The 21622-nt window shown below is 39.2% G+C and overlaps 1 protein-coding gene across 5 annotated transcripts in view; it reads right to left on the bottom strand.

Annotated features, from left to right (window-relative positions):
• The window catches only part of MBOAT2 (membrane bound O-acyltransferase domain containing 2), a 194984-nt gene that overhangs the window by 139840 nt on the left and 33522 nt on the right, over positions 1-21622 (bottom strand). For 4 of the 5 annotated variants that reach the window (XM_038396463.2, XM_043510274.1, XM_043510276.1 and 1 more), the window contains one exon: positions 16673-16750. The exons of the other annotated variant lie outside the window; for it this stretch is intronic. In XM_038396463.2, the coding sequence (XP_038252391.1) occupies positions 16673-16750 (78 nt within the window). The remainder of the gene's footprint in view (positions 1-16672; positions 16751-21622) is intronic. 5 annotated transcript variants of the gene reach the window in all.

The raw sequence follows: 21622 nt of genomic DNA, 5'->3' as shown, positions 1-21622 counted from the left end.
TCCAGCCAGATATTTTGTGTGCAACACACACAACACTGTCGCAGAAAGTAGTTATAGTTCCTATTCAGCAGCTTTACTACAGAAACTGAAATGATGCCTCCTGATGACCCACTCAGTAAGTCAAACGAAGCTTATCTCAAGTAAGTTACTCTACAAAAGAATATAAAAAAGTGTTTAACACCAACTTAGCAAATATTAGCTGATACTGTCAAACTCAAACAAAGTCAAGTCTTTTAATCAAAACAGTAAGCGTATTACCCCCACCATTCCTAACAGTAGCACTGATTTAGTTCATTCACAATGGTGTACGACCAGAATTTTTAATCAAATCTTATTAGCAGTTCTACTATGCCATAAGGATGCTGAAGAGGAATAAAAGTTTTATTGAATTCTCCTAGGTGCAACTTATGCTGCCACTTCATTTTGTAGGGTGTCTGATTTGACAGCAATAGTTTGTTGAAGTAATAAAGCATGCAACAGTGATACCATGACTCAGAGCTCATTTGCTTGCAGTCAGGTTGTTTGGCAACATGACAGGAGAAGTAATGTGCCTTGCAGAAGTATCAGTGGATGTTCTGGCTTTCAAGGATTACTGAATAAACAGTGTCCAGAAAACATGACTTTTCTCTTCTAAAGTTGCTTGCAGTTTTCTCTTGCTTGATTAAAAGCACAGCTTTATACATCCAGACACAGAAGCAAAATGAGGACAGACACATGGATGGATTTTAAGCAGCAGGCTGCAATTTTTATTAAATTGGGGGTTACAAGGCGTCTTCTACCATATAACCCGTGATTCAGAGTAGGTTCTCCTCAGCCTGCTCCCCAACCCAAGGACTCGGCTCAATGAGTCCTACCACCATCACTACCCTATGAAGGGGACAGAGAGTGCAGAAAGGTGGTAACCTCAGCCTGCAAGGGCCACCAGCTCTTACCCTCCACCACAAGCCCAAAGCACATCACTAAAATCCCAGATCTTCTGCCTCCGTTGGAATGGAACCAAAAGAGACTTCATACCAACCCAACTCCAGGATAAATTCTTTGAGCTGGGTAATGCTGGCCAATCAGCACCCCTCACCCTACCTGGCCAATGGATGCCAGATACTCCAATAGGATGGGGGTGAGGAGAGGAGCTATCTCCCTCCCTCCTGCTGGGGCTGTCCCCTTTCAGCACCAGCCCCTGTTGAAGCGGGTTGGTCGCATTTCTGGGTACTGTGCCAAAAGAAGTACTGTGAAGATGATGCACCAAAGACTAAAGAGTGATATGCACTCAGTACAGTAGATCAGATGGATTTCAGTACAGCCACTTTTCATTGCTCCCGACACTTACCTTTCCAAAAAGTGTTTCTGTTCATGGATGAACACAGTCTAGATACACACACAAGTTGAGCGCTATTTAAAATTTCTGAAAAGGTAGGAAGAAAACTACCTGCTTAGAGTTTAGAGAACTAGGAAAACCCATTTTAAGTTAACATTTTAAATACCTTTAATTTACACCCACATCATAAAAAGAAATCTAGTAACTGTCACTTGCATTCTTTCAAGGATGCCTACAGGATATTATACTGTATTTCTGGATATTTGCCTGCAGTGTTATGAAGATGAGTATCCTTCTAGGGATTATTTGGCTTGAATGGTACCAATTTAAGGTTGAGAGAGAGAGAGAGAGAGAAACACCTAACAAATTTAGAGTATTTTAGAAGATACAACAACCAAAAATCATTCCAGCCACATGAAAATGACCAGAAAAGGAAATATAAATATAAAACCAAATATAAATAGTGATATAGGACACTTAAAATATAAGAGCTGGGAACAAAAAGGCCAATTTTACAGAATGCGTAGAAAAACAGATGAAATGATTGCGAAATAGAAGAAAGTTTCAACCAATAAGGATTTTTTTTCCATATATTTTGAACACATGAAAGAAAATATCCATTTAACCACTGAAAATTGAGAGCAGAGTGATTTTTTTTTACCAGTGGATAAGGAAATCAAATTGTTCCACTACTTTACTCCTGTCATTATGGAGAAATGGGGCAGATATCCAAGTCAGTTCAATTTCACAAGAATGATAACTAAGTGCCACAGATAACAAATGGCTACATGCATTTAATTTAAACAGTGTGATCCTGTGGCCAAAAGAGCTAATGTGATCCTGGGATGCATAAACATAGGAATCTCAAGAGGTTATTTCATCTCTATTTGGCACTAGTGCGACCATTGCTGGAATACTGTGTCCACAACTCAAGGAGAATGCTGATAAACTGGGGACAGTTCAAAGAGCCATGAGAATGATTAGAAAACATGCTTTACAGCAATGGACTCAAAGAACAACATCTACTTAGCTTAACAAAAAAAGAAAGAAGAATAGGGGGGGGGTCATGGTCACAGTCTGCAAGCACCTACATGTGGAATAAATTTTTAATAATGGGCTCTTGCAACTAGCAGAGAAAGATATTACATGGCTGGAAATTGAAGCAAGACAAATTCAGACTAAAAAGAAGGCCTACATTTAACAGTGGGAGTAATTAACCATTGGCGCAATTTACCAAGGGTCATAGTGGACTCTCCATCACTGACAATGTTTACATCAAGACAGGATGTTCTTCTAAAAGATCTGCTCTAGGAATTATTTTGGGGAAGTTCTATGGCCTGTGTTATACAGGAGGTCAGACTAGATGATCACTTCTGGTCTTGGAATCTGTGAATCTATACAAAGCACCAAGTCCAATCACCAGAATACATTCAGAAGCGTTAAAGGAAGTGAACAAAGTGGCTGAAACCTGTAACAGATATTTCTGATACCTCACTTGTTTCAATAGAAATTACTGAAGATTATCGGAAACTACTGCACAGCTATTTACTGGATCATGTGCTTTATTTCATATCAAGACCACCTGTGTATTCACATGATTATTCACATGCAGGGTACAGGGGAGCTCTGCCTGTTGCTAGGCAGCACTTCCATTCACAACAGTAGGAGTAAACAGGGAGTCTGGTAGAATTGTATGATGCAAAAGGTAATAAAGGTATAGAAAAAATTATCAGAGAAGTCAAACAGTAGGGTATATAAATAAACATCAGAGACAGATTTATTTCTAGAGACTTGGAGATGGAAAACAACGAACGAAGTAGCAACTGGACCAAAATGAATTTTAGAGGTAGGCCTTTGGAACAGAAAGGTCCTAAAATGTCTTATACCTTTGAAAGGGAGATGTACTTTATATTACATAGGAATATGCAGGAAGCTAACATTTCTACAAGGATTGTATTTACACGGCACCGTAGATATGCACGACACTTTGCAATAGAACATGAAATGATCTGTATGATGAACAGGATAGGGACAAGATAGAAATGGCTTACAGAGATAAGTCACAGGGGAGAACAAAAATGGATGAAGGTCACAAAATACTTAGTTGTATGCATAATATATGAAACATGCTACTTGTTTTAAAATTTGTGCAGGAGTGGGTGGTCAGTATTGAAAGTTAAACTGTAAGTCGGTTTTAAGGAGTGATTTGATTGAAACAAGGTGCAAAGGTTTAAAAGAGTAGGCACACACATTTCTCCTATCTTGTAACAAGTCACAACCAAATATCCCAAGAGAACCTGCTTCAATATATAAATAAAACCCCCTCTGACCACACACCTCTATTGTCACTTCCCACTGGAATCCATACCCGGTATCATCAAACAACTACAATCCATACCTGATTGGGACCCCATCCTGAAATAAGTCTTTCCTGAACCCCCATTTCTGGCCTTCAAACAATCCCTAACCTCACCAAGCTCAGCTGTGAGGAATGGCTAGAAAGGGTTAAAAATACTGCAAAATAAATAACCCTCAAAAGACATGTGGGGAGATGCTGTTTGTGTTCTTGTGTATTTACATATGTATGAGTAGGGTCGACAATGTAATCAACAGTCCCCGTCTATGCTGTATTCTGATAATTCAGAAGTCAAAAGAAGATCCTAGTATTTAAATGAATTGTAAACATGGGATGTCTCAGTATTCATCTCTCTTTGAAATGTACTGTGAATGGTGGAGGAAAAAGCAAATGGGCTATTGTTAATTCGTGTAGCTAAGTACCAGTGATGGACCTCCTTCAAAGTCATCCTAATTACCTTTTGTTCCCCGAGAAAATCCCAACTTATCAAAAGACATGAAATTGTATAAAAGATCCTTGGGTCCTGATTCTGTCATCTCAGATCTGCTTAGACTTCATCAGGGGAAGTTTAAGTCACAAGCATGAGGTCCCAGTTACGCTGCTACACCCTGAATATGAGATTTGGACATTGGACTATGACCTATGAACTGAATGCTAAAGGAACTCTTTGCAACTACAAAGCTCACCATCTCTCCTGTGAATCTGAACCTCAGGTGAATTGAACTCATGTCTGTATGTATACTGATCTTTTAACCATACTCTCTTGTTTTTTAATAAATTGTAGTTTAGTTTAGTGTAGTTTAGTAGAATGGGCTGTAGCGCGTATTTGGGTAAGATCTGAAACCTTTGTTTCCGATCCTTTGGGACTGGTAGAACCTTTTCTTTTATATGATGAAATAAGTTTTACAAAAATTTTCATCATATTTGACGTGGGTACCTGGATGGAGGCCTGAGGCTGGATCACTTTAAGGGAACTGTGTTGTTTGGACTTCTGAGTAACCAGTAAGGTAATAAAGAAACTGTTTTATGCTGGCTTGGTGAATCTAAGTACTGGAATATCCACCAGCTTTTGGGGGTTTGGCTGCCCCATTCTTTGAAGTTTACCCAAATTGAGTGACCAGAGCTGGCCCCCACTAGACCCTGGTCACATCAGCATCAGAAGCAAGCTCCCTGCAGACCAGGACACACCAACTCAAAGTGGCACCAATCTTGCTAGAACAGATGAAAAACCTGCAGATACATCTCCACTGCTACAATGACCCCCTCCTCACCCCCACACCATTCTTTTCAAGATCCCTCATCCTACACATCCCTATCACAATACGGGGTGTACCTCATCCAGTGCACTACATGCCCCAGTAGCAACTATTTGGGTGAAACCAGTCAATCACTATGTTCTTGAATGAACTCCCACAAGAAAATGTTAAACAAAAACACCACATCATCTGTGGGTGAACACTTTTCATAAAGCAATCACTTTATATGTGACTTATCAGTCCTCATCCTCAAAGAAATCCTGTACAACACTTTCAAAACACACCTGGGAGCTTAAATTCATAACTTTGCTAGACACTAAAATCATGGACTGAATAGACACTTATGGTTTAATACAACAATCTATAACCCACTAACAACCCCAAGAGATGCTTCCGCCCCCTTCCTTCCTTTCCTCCCTATGACTAGAGCCACTTCATCTTGAATGGTCCTCCGAAATATGTGTTAACTACTTATGCAAAACAATCCATTCCCCCTTGTATTTAGCTGTGATACTTTAAGACATTTCCTACACTACAACTTATTTCAGTATAACTTACATTGCTCAGGGGTGTAAATAATTCAAACCCTGAGTGACGTAAGTTATACTAACCTACGCGCCGGTGTCAAAAGCGCTATGTCAGCAGGAGAGCTTCTCCTGCCAACACAGATAACGCCTCTCATGGGAGGTGGAGTAATTAAACCAAAGTAAATAACCAACTCTCCCGTCGCCTTAGGGCATCTGCACCACAAGTGCTACACTGGGGCAGCTGCACCACTCTAAGTAGTGTAGTGTAGACTCAGCCTAAGTTTTCCAGACCTGAAGAAGAGCTCTGTGTAATTTCAAAAGCTCGTCTCTCTCACCAACAGAAGTTGGTCCAATAAAAGATATTAATTCATCCATCTTGTCTCTCTTATAACAAGGTAGTAAGGAAAGCACTATTATTTTCAAAAGATAAGTTTCAAGCCAACAAAATGTTCTGGTGACAACTGGAGAGATTTTAGGTGTACTTGAATCAATCTGAGTTGATTTCTTTCTGACTTTTCCAGGTATCTTGTAAGAAAATAGCCTAAAAACACCAAACTACCAAAATAATTGTCAATTTGTTGGGATCCTCGGAGCCCCATCCACCCTCATTATTATGTGAGCTACCCCTAGCAAAATTTTTCACAGGCTGCCAACTAACCATCTGTCGACTGGGGGGGAAAAAAAACAAACAAAAATAAAACCAGGGGAATAAGTTGGTAGAGAAAAAGCCAGGGGGAAGAGAGAAAGAATCTGCAAAAAGGAGAAAGCAAGAGGCTGAGGAACTGACAAGAGGGGAAACTGGATAGATAGAACAGAGAGATAAAGGAGAGAACTGAGCGCAGAGAAAGTAGGATAGAATTGGGGGGAAGGTAACACATTTAAAATGGAAATACAAATCCGTAACAGTTGAATTATGACTTGTTAGGGTTAAGAAGTTTAAAAATTTAGGTTTCAGAGTAGCAGCCGTGTTAGTCTGTAGCCACAAAAAGAAAAGGAGTACTTGTGGCACCTTAGCAACTAACAAATTTATTTGAGCATAAGCTTTCATGAGCTACAGCTCACTCCATTGGATGAATGCAGTGGAAAATACAGTAGGGAGATTTTATATACACAGAGAACATGAAACAATGGGTGTTACCATACACATTGCAATGAGAGTAATCAGGTAAGGTGAGCTATTACCAGCAGGAGAGGGAAAAAAAAAAACCTTTTGTAGTGATAATCAAGGTGGGCCATTTCCAGCAGTTGACAAGAACGTGTACAAAAAGTTTTTTTTCTCTCCTGCTGGTAATAGCTCACCTTACCTAATCACTCTCATTACAATGTGTATGGTAACACCCATTGTTTCATGTTCTCTGTGTATATAAAATCTCCCTACTGTATTTTCCACTGCATGCATCTGACGAAGTGAGCTGTAGCTCACGAAAAGCTTAGGCTCAAATAAATTTGTTAGTCTCTAAGGTGCCACGAGTACTCCTTTTCTTTTTAAAAATTTAGCTGGACTGAATCTGCAACTAATCAGAATATTTCCTATAGTTGAGTCAACCAATAAGCATTTCACTTTTGCCACACCCCCATACTATTCTTACAACTACTGACTTATCACAAATACAAAGAACAGAGTTGCAACCCTTATTTACTCAAGAACATTTACATGTATGACTAGTGTATTTATTTAGTCAACCATGTGGGGAATGAAAGTTTAATACCACTACTCACACACCTAACTCTTCTTTTCAAAATGTATGTAACTCAAAAGCTGAGGTTGATACTTGTCCTTAACTCATGCCATTGGGCAGGTATATGAGAGAGCACAATATTTTAAGATAAAGATGGAGAGTCAGCCTTAGGTTTGAGAAATATTTTTATTTTGAAAACTGACAGACAGGTCTGCTGAAATGACGACAGCGAGATAAAAGAATCTACGTAACTAGGACAGTGCAGTTTAATAAGGGAATGCTTTCAACATTATAACAAACATTACTTATGTATAAAACGTGTGTTTAAAACAAGTAACATCCAAGATTACTTTAACTGAAAGATCAAAGAAGGTATATTTTCCATATTTCTAGTATATGTAGTTGACAACAGTTGTGTGCAATCAGTTTCTTCTGTTTGTGCAGGTAGTTTACCTAGCAACACAGATAAATATCAATTTAAAATAGGAAACTATGGAAGATGCACAAAAACTAGCCAGGGGACTCGAGAGTAGGTGTAGCAGCTGAAACTACTACTTCCTCCTTTTTTAAAATTGATTCAGCTTCTAAATTGATTGCGTCATTTTAATATACCACATACGTATAACTGGGAGGGAGGGGGACATTAAAGAGACATCTTCGGACATCCCACTAGAGCATCCCACTCTTTTTTCAGCCAGGGTGTGCTGAGAGAGCAAAAGGATTACCTGTTTGTTCAAGATTTCTTTATCTAAAACACCTCACCGCTGTTAGTTAGCAGCCTTCCCAGGGGAGAATAGGATTGTTGTCATTAGCCTTCCCCTACAGGAACTCCTGCTGAGCCACTAACTCTTGATAATTAACTGCACGCAGACAGATTAAATGGCTCCATTCTGCTGCAATCCTGACAATTTTTTGGCAGAGGCAGAAAACCTCTCGCAGACATTCTATTTTGAGCTTTTCTTTTGAAACTCATTAGTTGATGGTCTCAGGTCCTTGGAGGCATGATTCCCCACCATTTCACCTTCTTAGATAGTAGAAAGTCCCTGGAATGTAACACTTTCCCTCCTTCCACTGGCCATTAGCCCAAAGGCATTTCCGTAGCTAGTTCCAGCTGAACTCCTTTCTAATCAGTAATACGCAAGAACAAAGTTTCTGTTTGTTGGATGAGTGGGGATGAGAAAAGTGAGTACAGCTTCTCATTCCTATGAAAATTCTCCTCCGCTCTTCTTCCCTTTGTCCTTCTCTTGCCCCTCTTTCCCGTCACAAGATCTGTCTTGCCAACCCCCAGTCCTGGTTCACTGCTAGCATTAGCTTCCCCTCATGCTGCCGAGCTTCTTTGGCAGAAATCCCATGACTAGACTGACTTCCTCCACTACAAACTTGTAATCTTCCTAGCTAACAACTCCATTTCTCTAAATTAGTTGAATCTCACACCTACCTTTGACTCACTCCTTAAACCCTCTTCTACCTTCTGACTCCACTTTTCTCCCCAAACAGGACCACCCCAAATTCTTCCAAGAGAACATTGACAAAAATATGGTGCAACCTTCCCCCTCCCCTTAGTGTCCCTTCCCTTCCGACAACTCTCTAGGTCTCCTTCTCCCGTCACAGACACAAAGTTTCTCTTTTTCTTTCCACCTCTAACCCTCCACTTGCCCCAGTGACCCCATCTCATCTCCTGAGGTCTCTCGTGTCCACTCCCATTCCCTACCTTCTCATTAACCTCTCTTCCTTCACAAGTATGCTCTAGTCCAGTGGTTCTCAAACTAGGGCCGCCGCTTGTTCAGGGAAAGCCCCTGGCGGGCCGGGCCGATTTGTATACCTGCCACGTCCACAGGTTCGGCTGATCGTGGCTCCCACTGGCCGCGGTTCGCCGCTCCAGGTCAATGGGGGCTACGGGAAGAGCAGCCAGCACATCCCTCGGCCAGTGCTGCTTCCCGCAGCCCCCATTGGCCTGGAGCGCTGAACCACAGCCAGTGGGAGCCACGATCGTCCGAACCCCTGGATGAGGCAGGTACACAAACCGGCCCGGCCCGCCAGGGGCTTTCCCTGAACAAGCGGCGGCCCTAGTTTGAGAACCACTGCTCTAGTGTCTCTCATCTTAAAAAACCTATATTTGACCCCACTTGTCTTTCAGCTACTACCTCATCTCTCTTTCATCTCTACACTCCTTGAACATGCTGTTTACAATCCCTGTGCAGAGTTCCTCTCCTCCAGTTCCATTCCAGACCCCCTCCAATCTGGCTTTTCCCTGATTACACCCCACTGAAGCCCCTCTCACCAAGGTCTCTATGACACTGCATCCCATATTCTTCACAGTGATATTATGACATAATTATGATATATTTAACAAAATAAATCATGTGAGATGTCTGGAAAAGTTATGATTTGCTGAATAAGATTATCCTATTTGTATGCATGTATCATTTTTGTATAGAAAGTTATGAATATTGACTATGTATCTGTATTTCAAATATAGTTACACCCATAAACGCCCATTAGACAAGATGCTTTAAATGTAGATAGTGGGTGGGGAAGGGCATATTCGGGGCAATGGGCCATTAGGTAAAAACAATAGACCTTAGGAAAAGCTTATCTCCCAGCTGGTGTGCCTTCCTGAGAACACTCCAAACAGTCTCTGAGTAGTAGCTGCTATAACTCTACAAGGACATGTGATCAGACCACATGATGCTGGACTCCATCTTGGGATGTCAGTATTTTTCCACCAACTAATCTGGAAACCGAGCTTTGAAAAAAACGGTTACCGCCATATGCAAAAGTTATACAAGGCAGGGAGTGATAATCTGGTGTTGTTCATTCCCCACACAAGCGGGCTCCTGGAAACAGCTGAGGAACAGAGACTGAACTTGGGGAAGTGCTAAAGGAATTTCTAGCCTGTGAATGAAACACATGGGGATTCCAAGCAGTAAAGCAAGTGCAGCTTGCCCCTTAAGAATCTGCAGCCTGTTTATATCATCTCTTAGGGTGAGAATCTGTTATTCATGTCCAATCTATTTAGTATATTAATACTTAGTTTGCGTTTTTTGTTTATTTGCTAGTTAATCTGCTATCTGTTTGCTATCACTTAGAATCACTTACAATCTATCTTTTGTAATTAATAAACTTGTTTTTGCTTTATTTAAGCAGTGAGTTGGAGCGAAGTGTGTGGGAATCATAACTCAGGGGTAAAGACTGTTGCATTTTCCTCTCCACATTGAGGGAGGGGGCGTATTTTATGAGCTTACGCTGTACAGTTCCCTGTGCAGTGGAAGACTATATAATTTTCGGTTTATACTCCAGAAGGGACATATACCTGGGGAGCAGAGAGTACCCTTAGCTGTAGCCTTCCGATGCAAGGGTTGGTCAGAGAGTCTCCATGTAACTGAAGCTGGGGGTGTTCCTACCTGCATATATGCTGGTAAAAGTGAAAGCTAGAGGACTTTGTAGCTTGTCTCAGCAGCACAGTTTGAGAGGGAGACCAGTGTGGTAGGTCAGGGGCTCAGTGGTGCCCCAGTTCCAGGTGGTTCCCCAAGAGGGGAACCCATCATAACCTCTTTCTAGCCAAAGCTCAGAACCAGTACTCCATCCTCATCCTCTGTGACCCGTCAGCTGCTCTTCTTGAAATCTTGTTCTCCCTTGGCTTCAATGACTGTCCTCTGGTTTTCCTGCCATCTCTCTAATTGCTGCTTCAACACATCTTTTGGAAGATATTCCTCCCCCCTCAGCTTTTTGGGAGAAGGGATTTCTCGGAGCTATCCTGGATCCACTTTTCTTTTCCCTTTATATCTTATCTGTGTGGAACCTCATGCACAAGCACAAGTTCAACTACCATCTCTATGCTGACAATTTTGAGATTTACTTCCTTACTTCTGCTAAATAAAATCTAAGCCTGACTTTCAGACGCCTCCTCATGAATGTCTAGTCATCAGCTCGAGCTCAATGTGGCTAAAAACAGACCGTCTCATGTTCCTCTCTGCTCCCACTACCTCCTTTCTCTGCCACCATCAACAAAACTGCACCATCCTTCTCATCTCTCAGACATGTAACCTGGATGTCATCTTCAATTCAGACCTCTCTTTCTGCCCTCATTTCCAGGCTATGTTTAAATCTTACTGATTCTTTCTGTGTAACATCTCTAAGAGATGGTCTTTCTTATTCACCCACACAACTAAAAATCTTCTACAGACTTATCTCAATTATTGCAACATTCTTCTTTCCGGCCTTGACAAATGCTATCTTGCCCCACTCGTGTGTATTCAGCATGCTGCTGCAAAGATCATTTTCCTAGGCCATCACTTTGACCACGTCACCTGTTTCTTCGCAACTCTCCACCCTTCTCTATCACATCTAATAAATAACTTGTCTTCACTTTCTACGTCCTTCACAGTCTCTCAAATCACTTTTGAGATGTTGACTCCTGTCACCAAACAGCCAAGGATACCAGCCTCCATCATCCACTTGTTAAATTTTCAAACAAGTACCCTTGTGCTTTCTCCTGTGCTCCCCTCACACTTGGGAGGAGTGCCTAGTAAACATCTGCAAAGCTACCTCGTTATCCTCCTTCTAAACCCTTCTTAACTCTCTCCTTTTCCATGAAAGCTTGACAGCAGCTAGACTGCTGGTATGCTAAGACCACTTCTGATCAAGTTGACAAGCATTGTGTTATTGTTTCCTTGTCCTACTCCATCTGTCTGTATCCATCAGCTGTTGCCTCTAGTATTATACTGTAAGTTCTTTGGGGCAGGGACAAATCTTTTTTGTTTTTCATTTGTACAGTGCTTAGCACAAATGGTCCTGGTACATGACTAGGGCTTCTAGGTGTTACAACAATACACATAAGTCCCTTTCCTAACAGAAAATATATTTTTCATACTTTACAATCCTAAAGACTGAACTCTATATAATAGAGTCAAGTTAAAAGAAACAAAAAATTTATTCAGCAATAAACACAAACATTCCCAACTGCTATACTTGCTTAGTACACTAACATAGTATTACTTTGTAGTGTATGTAATGCCACAGTAATCAGGTACTTATACTAAATTAAAAACACCAACTAGACAGAACTAACCCATGTGGAGCCTCATTTAAGAACCCCTATTGCCAGCTTCTACTGCCAGCTATTCAAGTAGAAGCAATTATGTTGTCAGGAATAAGGGATAAAGAACTAACTGACAATCAATTAGTATGTTAAAAAAGAGCTTTGAAGATGAAAACATTAAGTATTAATAAACATACACACCCATAATCTAATGATAATGTCTTGCATCATGCCCTGAAGGAACCACATATAAGATTTGGCCAGCTTAAAGGGAAGTAAATTCTAAAGGCAAGAGATAGTCATTGAGATTGTCTTGCTGTTGATCTGTTAAAGGTACAACAAGTGCGTTTATACCTTTTTAGGGGAAAATGAGATTGGCATCTGGTCAATGGTATCAAAGGACTGCTGACAGATGTCAGAGGGTCATAATGACAAAAAAAAACCTGCTAAGCAGAGATCCAATTCAGTGTCAATACTTTAAAAAAAAAAATAAGAAGCCATAATGTTAAAAGAGTCCAGGTGACAGAGAAATCTGAATCTTAAAAGAGGAAGAACAGAAGGAACACTGATGCCTGTGCCAATATGTTGCTCCAGGGAGCACCAAAATCTTGACTTGCAAATTGATCCAAATATCTGAGGGACATAAGAGGAGGAGAATAACTGCAACTGGGGGGAGGGGGCATAGCAAGTCTATTTCAGATCTTTTTTCCCATAAAGTACAGTTAACTGGTAAAAGCTCCTCCACATTTAACACAGATCAAATTCCTGATGTTCATGGGAAAAATAATCTTGTTTTTTTAGAAAGTATCTCCATCTTCTTCCTGGCAGCCAGAGATTTATAGCCCGTGTCATCTTAGTCAGGTTCCTCAGTTATCTTTGTGAGATTCCTTGGGAGCTTTATAAGGCAGGGAACTTTTCCCACCTATATATGATCACGATTTGACCCTAAATGCACAGTATCTGCTTTACACAAAAAGGTTTTGTTCTGTTTAACATGCTCTAAGAGGCCAAGATTTCCAATGCTTTTCTCCTTCTGCAGCTGTTGGGATTTTTTTTTTTGGCATCTTATCACTTCCTTAATCAAAGCTGGGAACGTTTGCTTGGCCCATTCTGTATTTCACTCCAAATATGACTTAGGAAAAAAGAAATTTTACTCCCATCTTAGCTTTCACGGCAATTCAAATTATATTCTATCCTACAGTTAAACTTGTCTTTGAGCCCATGACATTTAGTGAAATTTGTGTGTCAAATGTTCAATAAACACCTCATTTAGCTTACTAAGCGAGCTAGTTCAAATTGAGGAACAAAGCTTTTGCTTATTTCAGCTTTAACCTGACTTTAGGCATTAAACAATTTTTTCTGTGTACTCCACGACTTTTAAAATCTTTCACTGACTGTAATTTTGCTCTTTGAGTTGGGTAATATAATACTCTAATGCCAAATTTAAAAAAAAAAAAGGATTACAAGAAACAAACCTAGGAAAAATATTTTTATTCTGATTTACCTACAGAAGTGTGTCCATCTAGACTGTTATCTCCAGCCTCCTTCTCCTTGTCTTTCTGTGCCTTTATCCACTTAAAAAATTTAACAGCCCACATGTTTCACACCACCCCACCCACACAATAAGAAATTGATGTCGCAGGACTCTGATTTCATTCCATACCAAGCTTATTTGTACAGATTTCTCAGGTGCCGATTGTAGCTGTACTTCTACCATAAAAGGTGAAAAATAGGGATTTGCCAGAGGCTTTATTTGTAATCTATTTATGTAATATGATACCTCTTGCAGATGCTGCTCCAGTTCACTAACAAAATGACCATTAAAGTGAAGCATGGGAAGCAGCATTGTTGGACTGCACTGGGGAGGACCACAAGGTGTGGCTTCAACACCTGTGTTTCGTCATCCATACTGGTGTTACACTAGCATAGACAACCACCAGCAGGCAGAGGAAGCAGGCTTACCCTGAGAAGATAAACTTGGACCAGTATTGAAAACAGTTGTACAACACCCAGGAGCATTTTTTTAAATACAAGGGCATCTTATGTGCATTAAAGGCTGAAAGCATTGGTGACAGAAGCAACTCCTTTTCTCCCGTATAGAGCATTACAGAATAAAAAAAACAACTTCCCCTTGAAGGAAACCCTATAACTGAACTTCCACACTCCTGAGTGTTTAAAATCTCAACTATGGTGTTTCATTAATAGTTTTTTACTTTTAGAAGAAGCATAACCATGTCAATAATCTAGACACTAAACAAGATGTGCAAGTACATTTCAGGTTTTAGCTTTAAATCTGTTATAGTACAGCTGTTTTAGTACACTTAAAGGCTACCTACTCTAAGATCCAAATACTGTTTTCCACATGCAGACTGATTTAGTGGATGTGTTAGGGCAATACATCGCACTGGGTCAAATTTATCCCGGTTTTGATTTACCACAACTCTGCTGATTTCATGGGAGTTGTGCCTCCTTATGCTAGGGATGAACTTGATTCACTAGGACGCATACAATTAAATTAAACAAGAGGGTGCTGAAACAAAAATACTGATTGAATATTTTTCCTTTAATCCTTCAGCATTTGTGCTAACTAAAAGGAAGTTATGTTTCAATACTAAAATAATTTATGTTTCCATTTATTTATTTCAAATTTATTCTCTTTGGGATTTACTGCAATTGACAGAGCTTTTTATGAACAAAAAATATTAAGATGAAACATTAACTGCATATTTCTTTTGTCCTTTGGCATCAGCTTTGAAAAAAAAAAAAAGGATTTCATGTGCAGAAATTAATATTTTTAAATTAAAAGATAAAAGCTGCCCAGTGTTATCTAAATCTAGTAAACACCTGCACCTGTCATGCAGGAGATAAAGACTGCTAAATCAAATATGGGTTTCTCCCTCCCACTACGGCAATGGCAGTAAATGGTACAGGGTACATGTATGCGGCCCACAGTGGAAGGGAGATTCTTGTGCTGCGTGACATGGCAACTGTTTTGGACACGTTATTGATTGGCTCTCCAGGGATCTCCATTCCATCCTTTTGACAATGATTTGGGGCAAGAAACCAGAGAGCTGAACTTTGAGGAACCTTGGAGCTCTGACAGAGGAACCCCCTTCCTGTGTGGGGGTCAGGAATAAGAAGGTGTAATAGGTTAATAGGATGCCAGATTCTAAAATCTCGCAGAGTTTTTGCTGCTAAATCGAACTAGGTGGATTCCGTTGACTGCAACACAGGAATATAAAGTGCACGTGTGTGTGTGTGTGTGTGTGTGTGTGTGTCTCTCTCTCTCTCTCTCTCTCGCGCGCGCGCACCCCCCCCCCAGGGAATTGAACACTTAGACTCTCCCTCGAAGACAATCTGGGGCAACTGAGAGACATCAGCAGTACAAAAACAAAATTACATCTCCTTTCCGTTTCCCCTCCCTTGCTTTGCCTGTGTTGTTTTTTTAAGTAACCTCTTCAGGGAATTAAGTCTCTTACTTTGCATTTGTCTGGGCCTAGTACAATGGGGCCCTAAACTCAGTTGGGGCCTTTATCTAAAGTATACATACAATTCATTTTTAAAATATTCTTTTTTGTTTGTTTCCTTTAAAGGAAAACAAAACAAAAAAAACACCATGTAAATGCTATTACATAGTTAGGTCTCTATTTTAGCTTTAAATTGCAGCAAAGGAGATTCAGGTTAGACATTGGCAAAACTTCCTAACTGTAAGAGTAGCTAAGCACTGAAATAAATCACTTAAGGAGGTTGTAGAATCTCTGTCACTGGAGCATGTTAAGAACAGCGTAGACAAATATCGGTCAGAGATGATGTAGATAATACTTAGTACTGCCTCAGTGCAAGGGATTGGACTACATGACCTTTCAAGGTCCCTTCCAATCCTACATTTCTATGATTCTATTATTATCAGACTAAAATTGTGTCCTAATGTGAATACCTTTCCATGTTTCTTTTCCTTTTTTAAAACAACAGAGCAAACAAAAAATGATGGCATTTTAAATGAATTAATATTTACTTTCATCACACATACCCTCTTCTCATCCAGGATCTTTTCCTTCCATTAGTATTGAGAACTATAAAATTGTATTAATATGGATTAATCATGTATTTGCAATCTAAGACCATTTATGATTAAGCAATGAGAAACGTATTAACAGCTATACACTGAGAATTACAATGCTGCCTTAGCATTTCTTTCTGCAGACAGTGAGATAAGTGCTTGGCATTTCAAACAGACAAAGCAGACAAAAAAGGTTTTTCCGTATAAACAAGCTATCTTTAGCGTAATTCAAATACTGAAATGTTTTGATATTCTAATGCCAATAGCAACATGACATACTAGGCACAGTTACAAGAATAAAGTGTGTCAGTAAGAGAAATGTATGCAGATATAAACCTTATTTGTTCTTATAAACAGCTATACAACAACTTTCTAAATAACTGTTTATATTCTTCATTTAAATAACTTTAAATTTAAATAAAGAAACCTAATACTTACTTGTGCATACTTTCCACTCCTATTATGATCATGATATAGTAGGAAATTCCACTTTGTACAACAAAATGTAAGGCATACCTAGAAAAAATTATAATAGTCACTCCAGGCAATCATTTTCCATTACCAAAAGTCTAGCACAGACATATGTTTTCCTTACTTGAAATGAAAAGATAGATTTTTTTTAATCCATCAGTTGTTGTTACACGCTTAACAAGATCACCTTTAAACTTACTTTAAGGTAGGTAACTGAAAAGCAAAAAACCCACCAACTTTTGCCCTTTAGTATTTTCTTATAAAAATATCTGTTTGAGGGTTTTTTGCATTCAAAATATCAGGTCCCTTATCCACTCTCTTTTACAGAGGCCCTTTACATCTTTAAATTATCTGAGCAGTTGTCTCACACAAGCCTATAACCTGAGTGGAGCTCTCCCTTATCTCAACAAGAAGAGCATGCTGGCAGCTTGAGTTGTGAGAATTAGTCTTCGCACATCATACACAAACAGTAGAGGATGAAAGTAAAGTTCACATTTTGCAGTTCACTTTTCCACATAAAGGGAAAATATGACAATTGAAGTTCCACACCAACAGTCATGGAGACTAATGTTCTACTTATCCAAAGAACAGGTACAGCATGGCAAGAACAATGATGTTTTCCTAGACCAGGGGTTGGCAACCTTCAGCACGCAGCCCATCAGGACAGGGGTTCTCAAACTTGGTTCACGGCTTGTTCAGGGTAAGCCCTTGACAGGATGCAAGACGCTTTGTCTACCTGAGCATCCGCAGGTATGACCGCTCACAGTCCCAGTGGCCGCAATTCGCCATTCCTGGCCAATGGGAGCTGCGGGAACTGATGAGGGCCGGGCCACTCCCATCAAGTTATTTCATACTGGCAACCAAATCACCATCAGTTGGTGAAGATTCAGTGATTAAAACAGTTTTGACGATCTGTACATTTTCTTCATTGTTTTTACATAACATGGTGGTAGAAAGTCATTTTTCAACAGGAAAGTAGGATATTGGTAACAAATTTCCCTCTTAAGTTTATTTTCTTAATAGTATTTGTGACACTATGCCCCATATTCTTCAAAGAAATATGTTTATGATATGAATATGGCATAACTAAGATGTAGTTTATGCAAGATGGGTCATGTGAGATATCATTGGAAATGTTATGATTTACTGAATGTGATTATCTTATTTGTATGCATGTATCATTTCTGTATCTGAAGTTAGGAATATTAACTATGTATCAATTATAAGAGTGTTCTGGGGAACGCTCACCAGACAGAAAGCAATAAGTCTGGATGGGCCATTAGGGAGAACAATAAGATTCTGAACATGCTAATCCCTCACCTTCCTGAGAAGTTTCCTGGGATGTTGCTGTGACACTGCAGAGTCACGTGATCATGTCACCTGGTACTGGATTCCATCTTGGACTACTAGTATTTTTTCACTGGGGGAGGGGAGGGAAAAAAATCACACTCAGACAAAAGGATTCCCACCATATATAAATCCTTTTTAAGGCAGTGAAGTGAGGTAATCAGGGTGGGTTCTTTACTGAATCCCCACCCAAGATGACTGCTGGAAACACCTCAGACTGATCTCGGGAAGAGAAGAACTGGACCCAGGCTATAAGGTATCTGGCCCATGAAAAGAATATCTGGAATTCTAAGCTGCAAACAAGAAAAGTTTGTCTTCAAAAATCTCTGCAACTGCTTACAATGACATTTAGGGTGAGAAATTACTATTTGTACCCAGTAGTACATTAAGTTGAGTTTATGTGTTTGCTTTATTTGCTCAGTAATCTACTTTGATTTGTTTCCTATCCAGTATAATCACTTAAAATCTGTTCTTTGTAGTTAATAAACTTGTTTTTGTTTTTTATAAACCAGTTTGTGAAATTCATAACGGGGGGGGGGGGGAGGGGGGCGGCAAAAAGCTGTGCATATCTTCCTCCACATTGAGGGAGGGGGCGATTTTCATGAGCTTATGCTGTACAGATTTCTGTGTATTGTGTGTGTATTAGAGGAGGCTTGAGGGCCTGGAACAGCAAGGCAGGGTGAGGGAACCCCGGCTGGTGGAATGGGTGGGCCCAGTTCAGCAGGTGGCTCCCTGAAGTGGGGGCAACACGTTATCTATGAGGAAAATGTGTTCGATCTTCACTAGGTAAACTCTCTCTCTCCCCTTTTGGGACCGTCTTAATCAAAAGAGATCAAACAGTTAAAATACCACTAATTTATTTGGAAATTTTCTTTTCCATACAAATACAACCTAAAAATCAGCTGCTGTTGCTAGTCACCTTCAGCTCAGTTATCACAGACATAAGACAGGTTTTCCTATAAATCTTGGTCATTCATTTCTTTCAAAAACTGCCTGGTCTTTCTGATATAAAAGCAGGTCCGATTCACATGGATCTTCATGATTACAAAAAGATCCTTGCATCAGCAGGAGCTAGCCTATTAGAGATATAAGAAGGCTAATATTCATATTGGCTTTGATGTAACACTCAATTTTTTTTAAAGAAATAAATGCTACACTGAATATTTTAAGAGTATTGTAAAGATATTTTATCCACTTATCCATCTCATTTTATGGCAATTAATACTAAGAAGGAAAAGCATTTATTTTTAAAAAAGCTAAAATTATCAATACTATTTTCTATTTCAAGTCCTTATTAGTTACAATGAATTCCATAACTACATTTTCTTTTTTAATTCAAAAGCTCAAGATCAGGAACAAGATTATGCATTTTCAAGAAACCCCACAAATACTTTACTGTAAAAAGCATGCCTTGTGGTGGAATTGCAATCCATATTAGCAAGTTAACACTCAGTATCTAAAAGTATTAATTCTTTTATACAAAAACAGAAAGGTAATACTAGCAGTGTGATTGATCTTTGAGTCATATGCAATTCAATTACAACAGCATTGAAATGAACAATAAATCTAAATATTTTAAATTAACCCATTTAGCTATGTGCTAGGTACACTCCAAGGGTGCTTCAATATTTACTTTCAAAGAGGACACTATGACCTTTCTTCGTGCCCCAAATCACCTTGCCAGTGTGATAAAGGTGATTTAATACTCTGTGGAGTTCACTTGAGGCAAGCAGGTTATATTATTAGTTAAATACATTCGCGGAGGATGGTAGATTCCAAATTATTCCCTGCATTTGGAGTTTCTGAGAGTGCAATTGGGGATTCAGGACAGAAAAAAGAAGAGTTACTCCCTCTGGAGCTGGATTTACTATACACCACCATCTAATCAGACAACTGAGTAGCTGGAGAGGAGGTTGGTAGATTTTATTAAAGTGAAATTTTAGTGTATTGGAATTGTATTCATTTTAAAATGTAATTTGGTTTTTTGAGAGTCTTTGAATTTTACTGTAAACACTGTAGAAAATAATAGGTTAAGGTTCTCTCTAATCTGTATATAGGTGATGACATAACCAAAAGAGATTCTCTGTACTGTCTCCATTTGCAGGCAGGAATGATACCAAACTATTTGGATTGACAGAAAAGATCAAAGACAGAATAAAAAGTTGCCTTTTACTCCTAAACTAAGAAAGGACTAATGTTTTTGACTGAGATGCGGGGCAGCAGAAATTTGTAACCTAATATGCTTACTTATTGCCTTGGAAAAAGATAAGATGAAGTTATTTTATTCATATTTAACTACTGGAAACTATCAGGATATGCATAAGACAAACCTCATATCCAGCATTTCAGATTGCAAATTATTTAAAAATCTCTGAATTACAGAGGAGATACTGTTTTTTTCTGTTTTATTAGGCTTTTTTTTGGCTTCCTTTATAAAACTTTTATTTTCTAAATTAAGAGATAATTACTTAGGACCACATTCAGTAAAGCCAAATCAAAACCAATGACACCCTAATTCATCAGTCTGGATGAAATTGCCAATGAAGGGTTTCCACAAATCTTCAGTTCTGTACTTATTGTGTAGTTTTCTGTCTTTCAACAGTAAATTTTAGAAATCCAAATTTAGAAGGAACAATACATTTTCATTTATTTTGAAATAATCTTGTTACTTTTCCTCAAAGGAGAGGTGTGAATTATCTTTTTGTTATAAAAACACCATATCGCTGCACTATATGTTTGCCATATTTGATAAAAGGAGAGTAAGTGTAGGGTTGCCAACTTTGGTTGGACAAATTCCTGGAGATTTCATACTAATCTTTAATTCCTGGAGACTCCGGGTCAATCCTGGAGGGTTGGCAACCCTAAATGTACAGCATATTCCACATTACTAGAGTATTGGGTAGAGAAGGGTACAGCTTGCTAAGGAAGTACAGGCAGTGTAAAAAGGGAGAAGATGTTGCCTTATATATTAAAAACGTATACACTTGGAGTTTGGTTGAGATTGAAAAAGGAGACAGACTTCTTGAAAGTCTCTGGGTAAGGATAAAAGGGGTTAAAAAATTTAAAAAAAAAAAAACAAAAACAAAAACAAACAAGGGTGATGTCATGGTAGGGGTCTACTATAGTCCACCTAACCAGGAAGAAGAGGTGGAGAAGGCTTTTTTTAAAACTAACAAAATCTTCTAAAGCACAGGACTTGGTGCTGGTGGTGGAGGACTTCAACTACCCAGACATCTGTTAGAAAAACAACAGAGCAGGACACAGATTATCCAACAAGTTCTTGGACTGTACTGGAGACGTTTTTATTTCAGAAGGTGGAGAAAACTACTAGGGGAGAGGCTGTTTTACATATTATTTTGGCAAACAGGGAGGAACTGGTTGAGAATTTGAAAACGGAAGGCAGCTTAGGTGAAAGTGATCATGAAATGGTAGAGTTCACAATTCTAAGGAATGGTAGGAGGGAAAACAGCCCAATAAAAATAATGGATTTCAAGAAGGCAGATTTTAATAAACTCATGGAATTGTTAGGTAAGATTCCATGGGAAGCAAGTCTTAGAGGAAAAACAGTTC

Source organism: Dermochelys coriacea, chromosome 3, assembly GCF_009764565.3.
Source record: "Dermochelys coriacea isolate rDerCor1 chromosome 3, rDerCor1.pri.v4, whole genome shotgun sequence".
NCBI lineage: Eukaryota > Metazoa > Chordata > Testudines > Dermochelyidae > Dermochelys > Dermochelys coriacea.
This window is presented reverse-complemented; position numbering and strand designations above follow the sequence as displayed.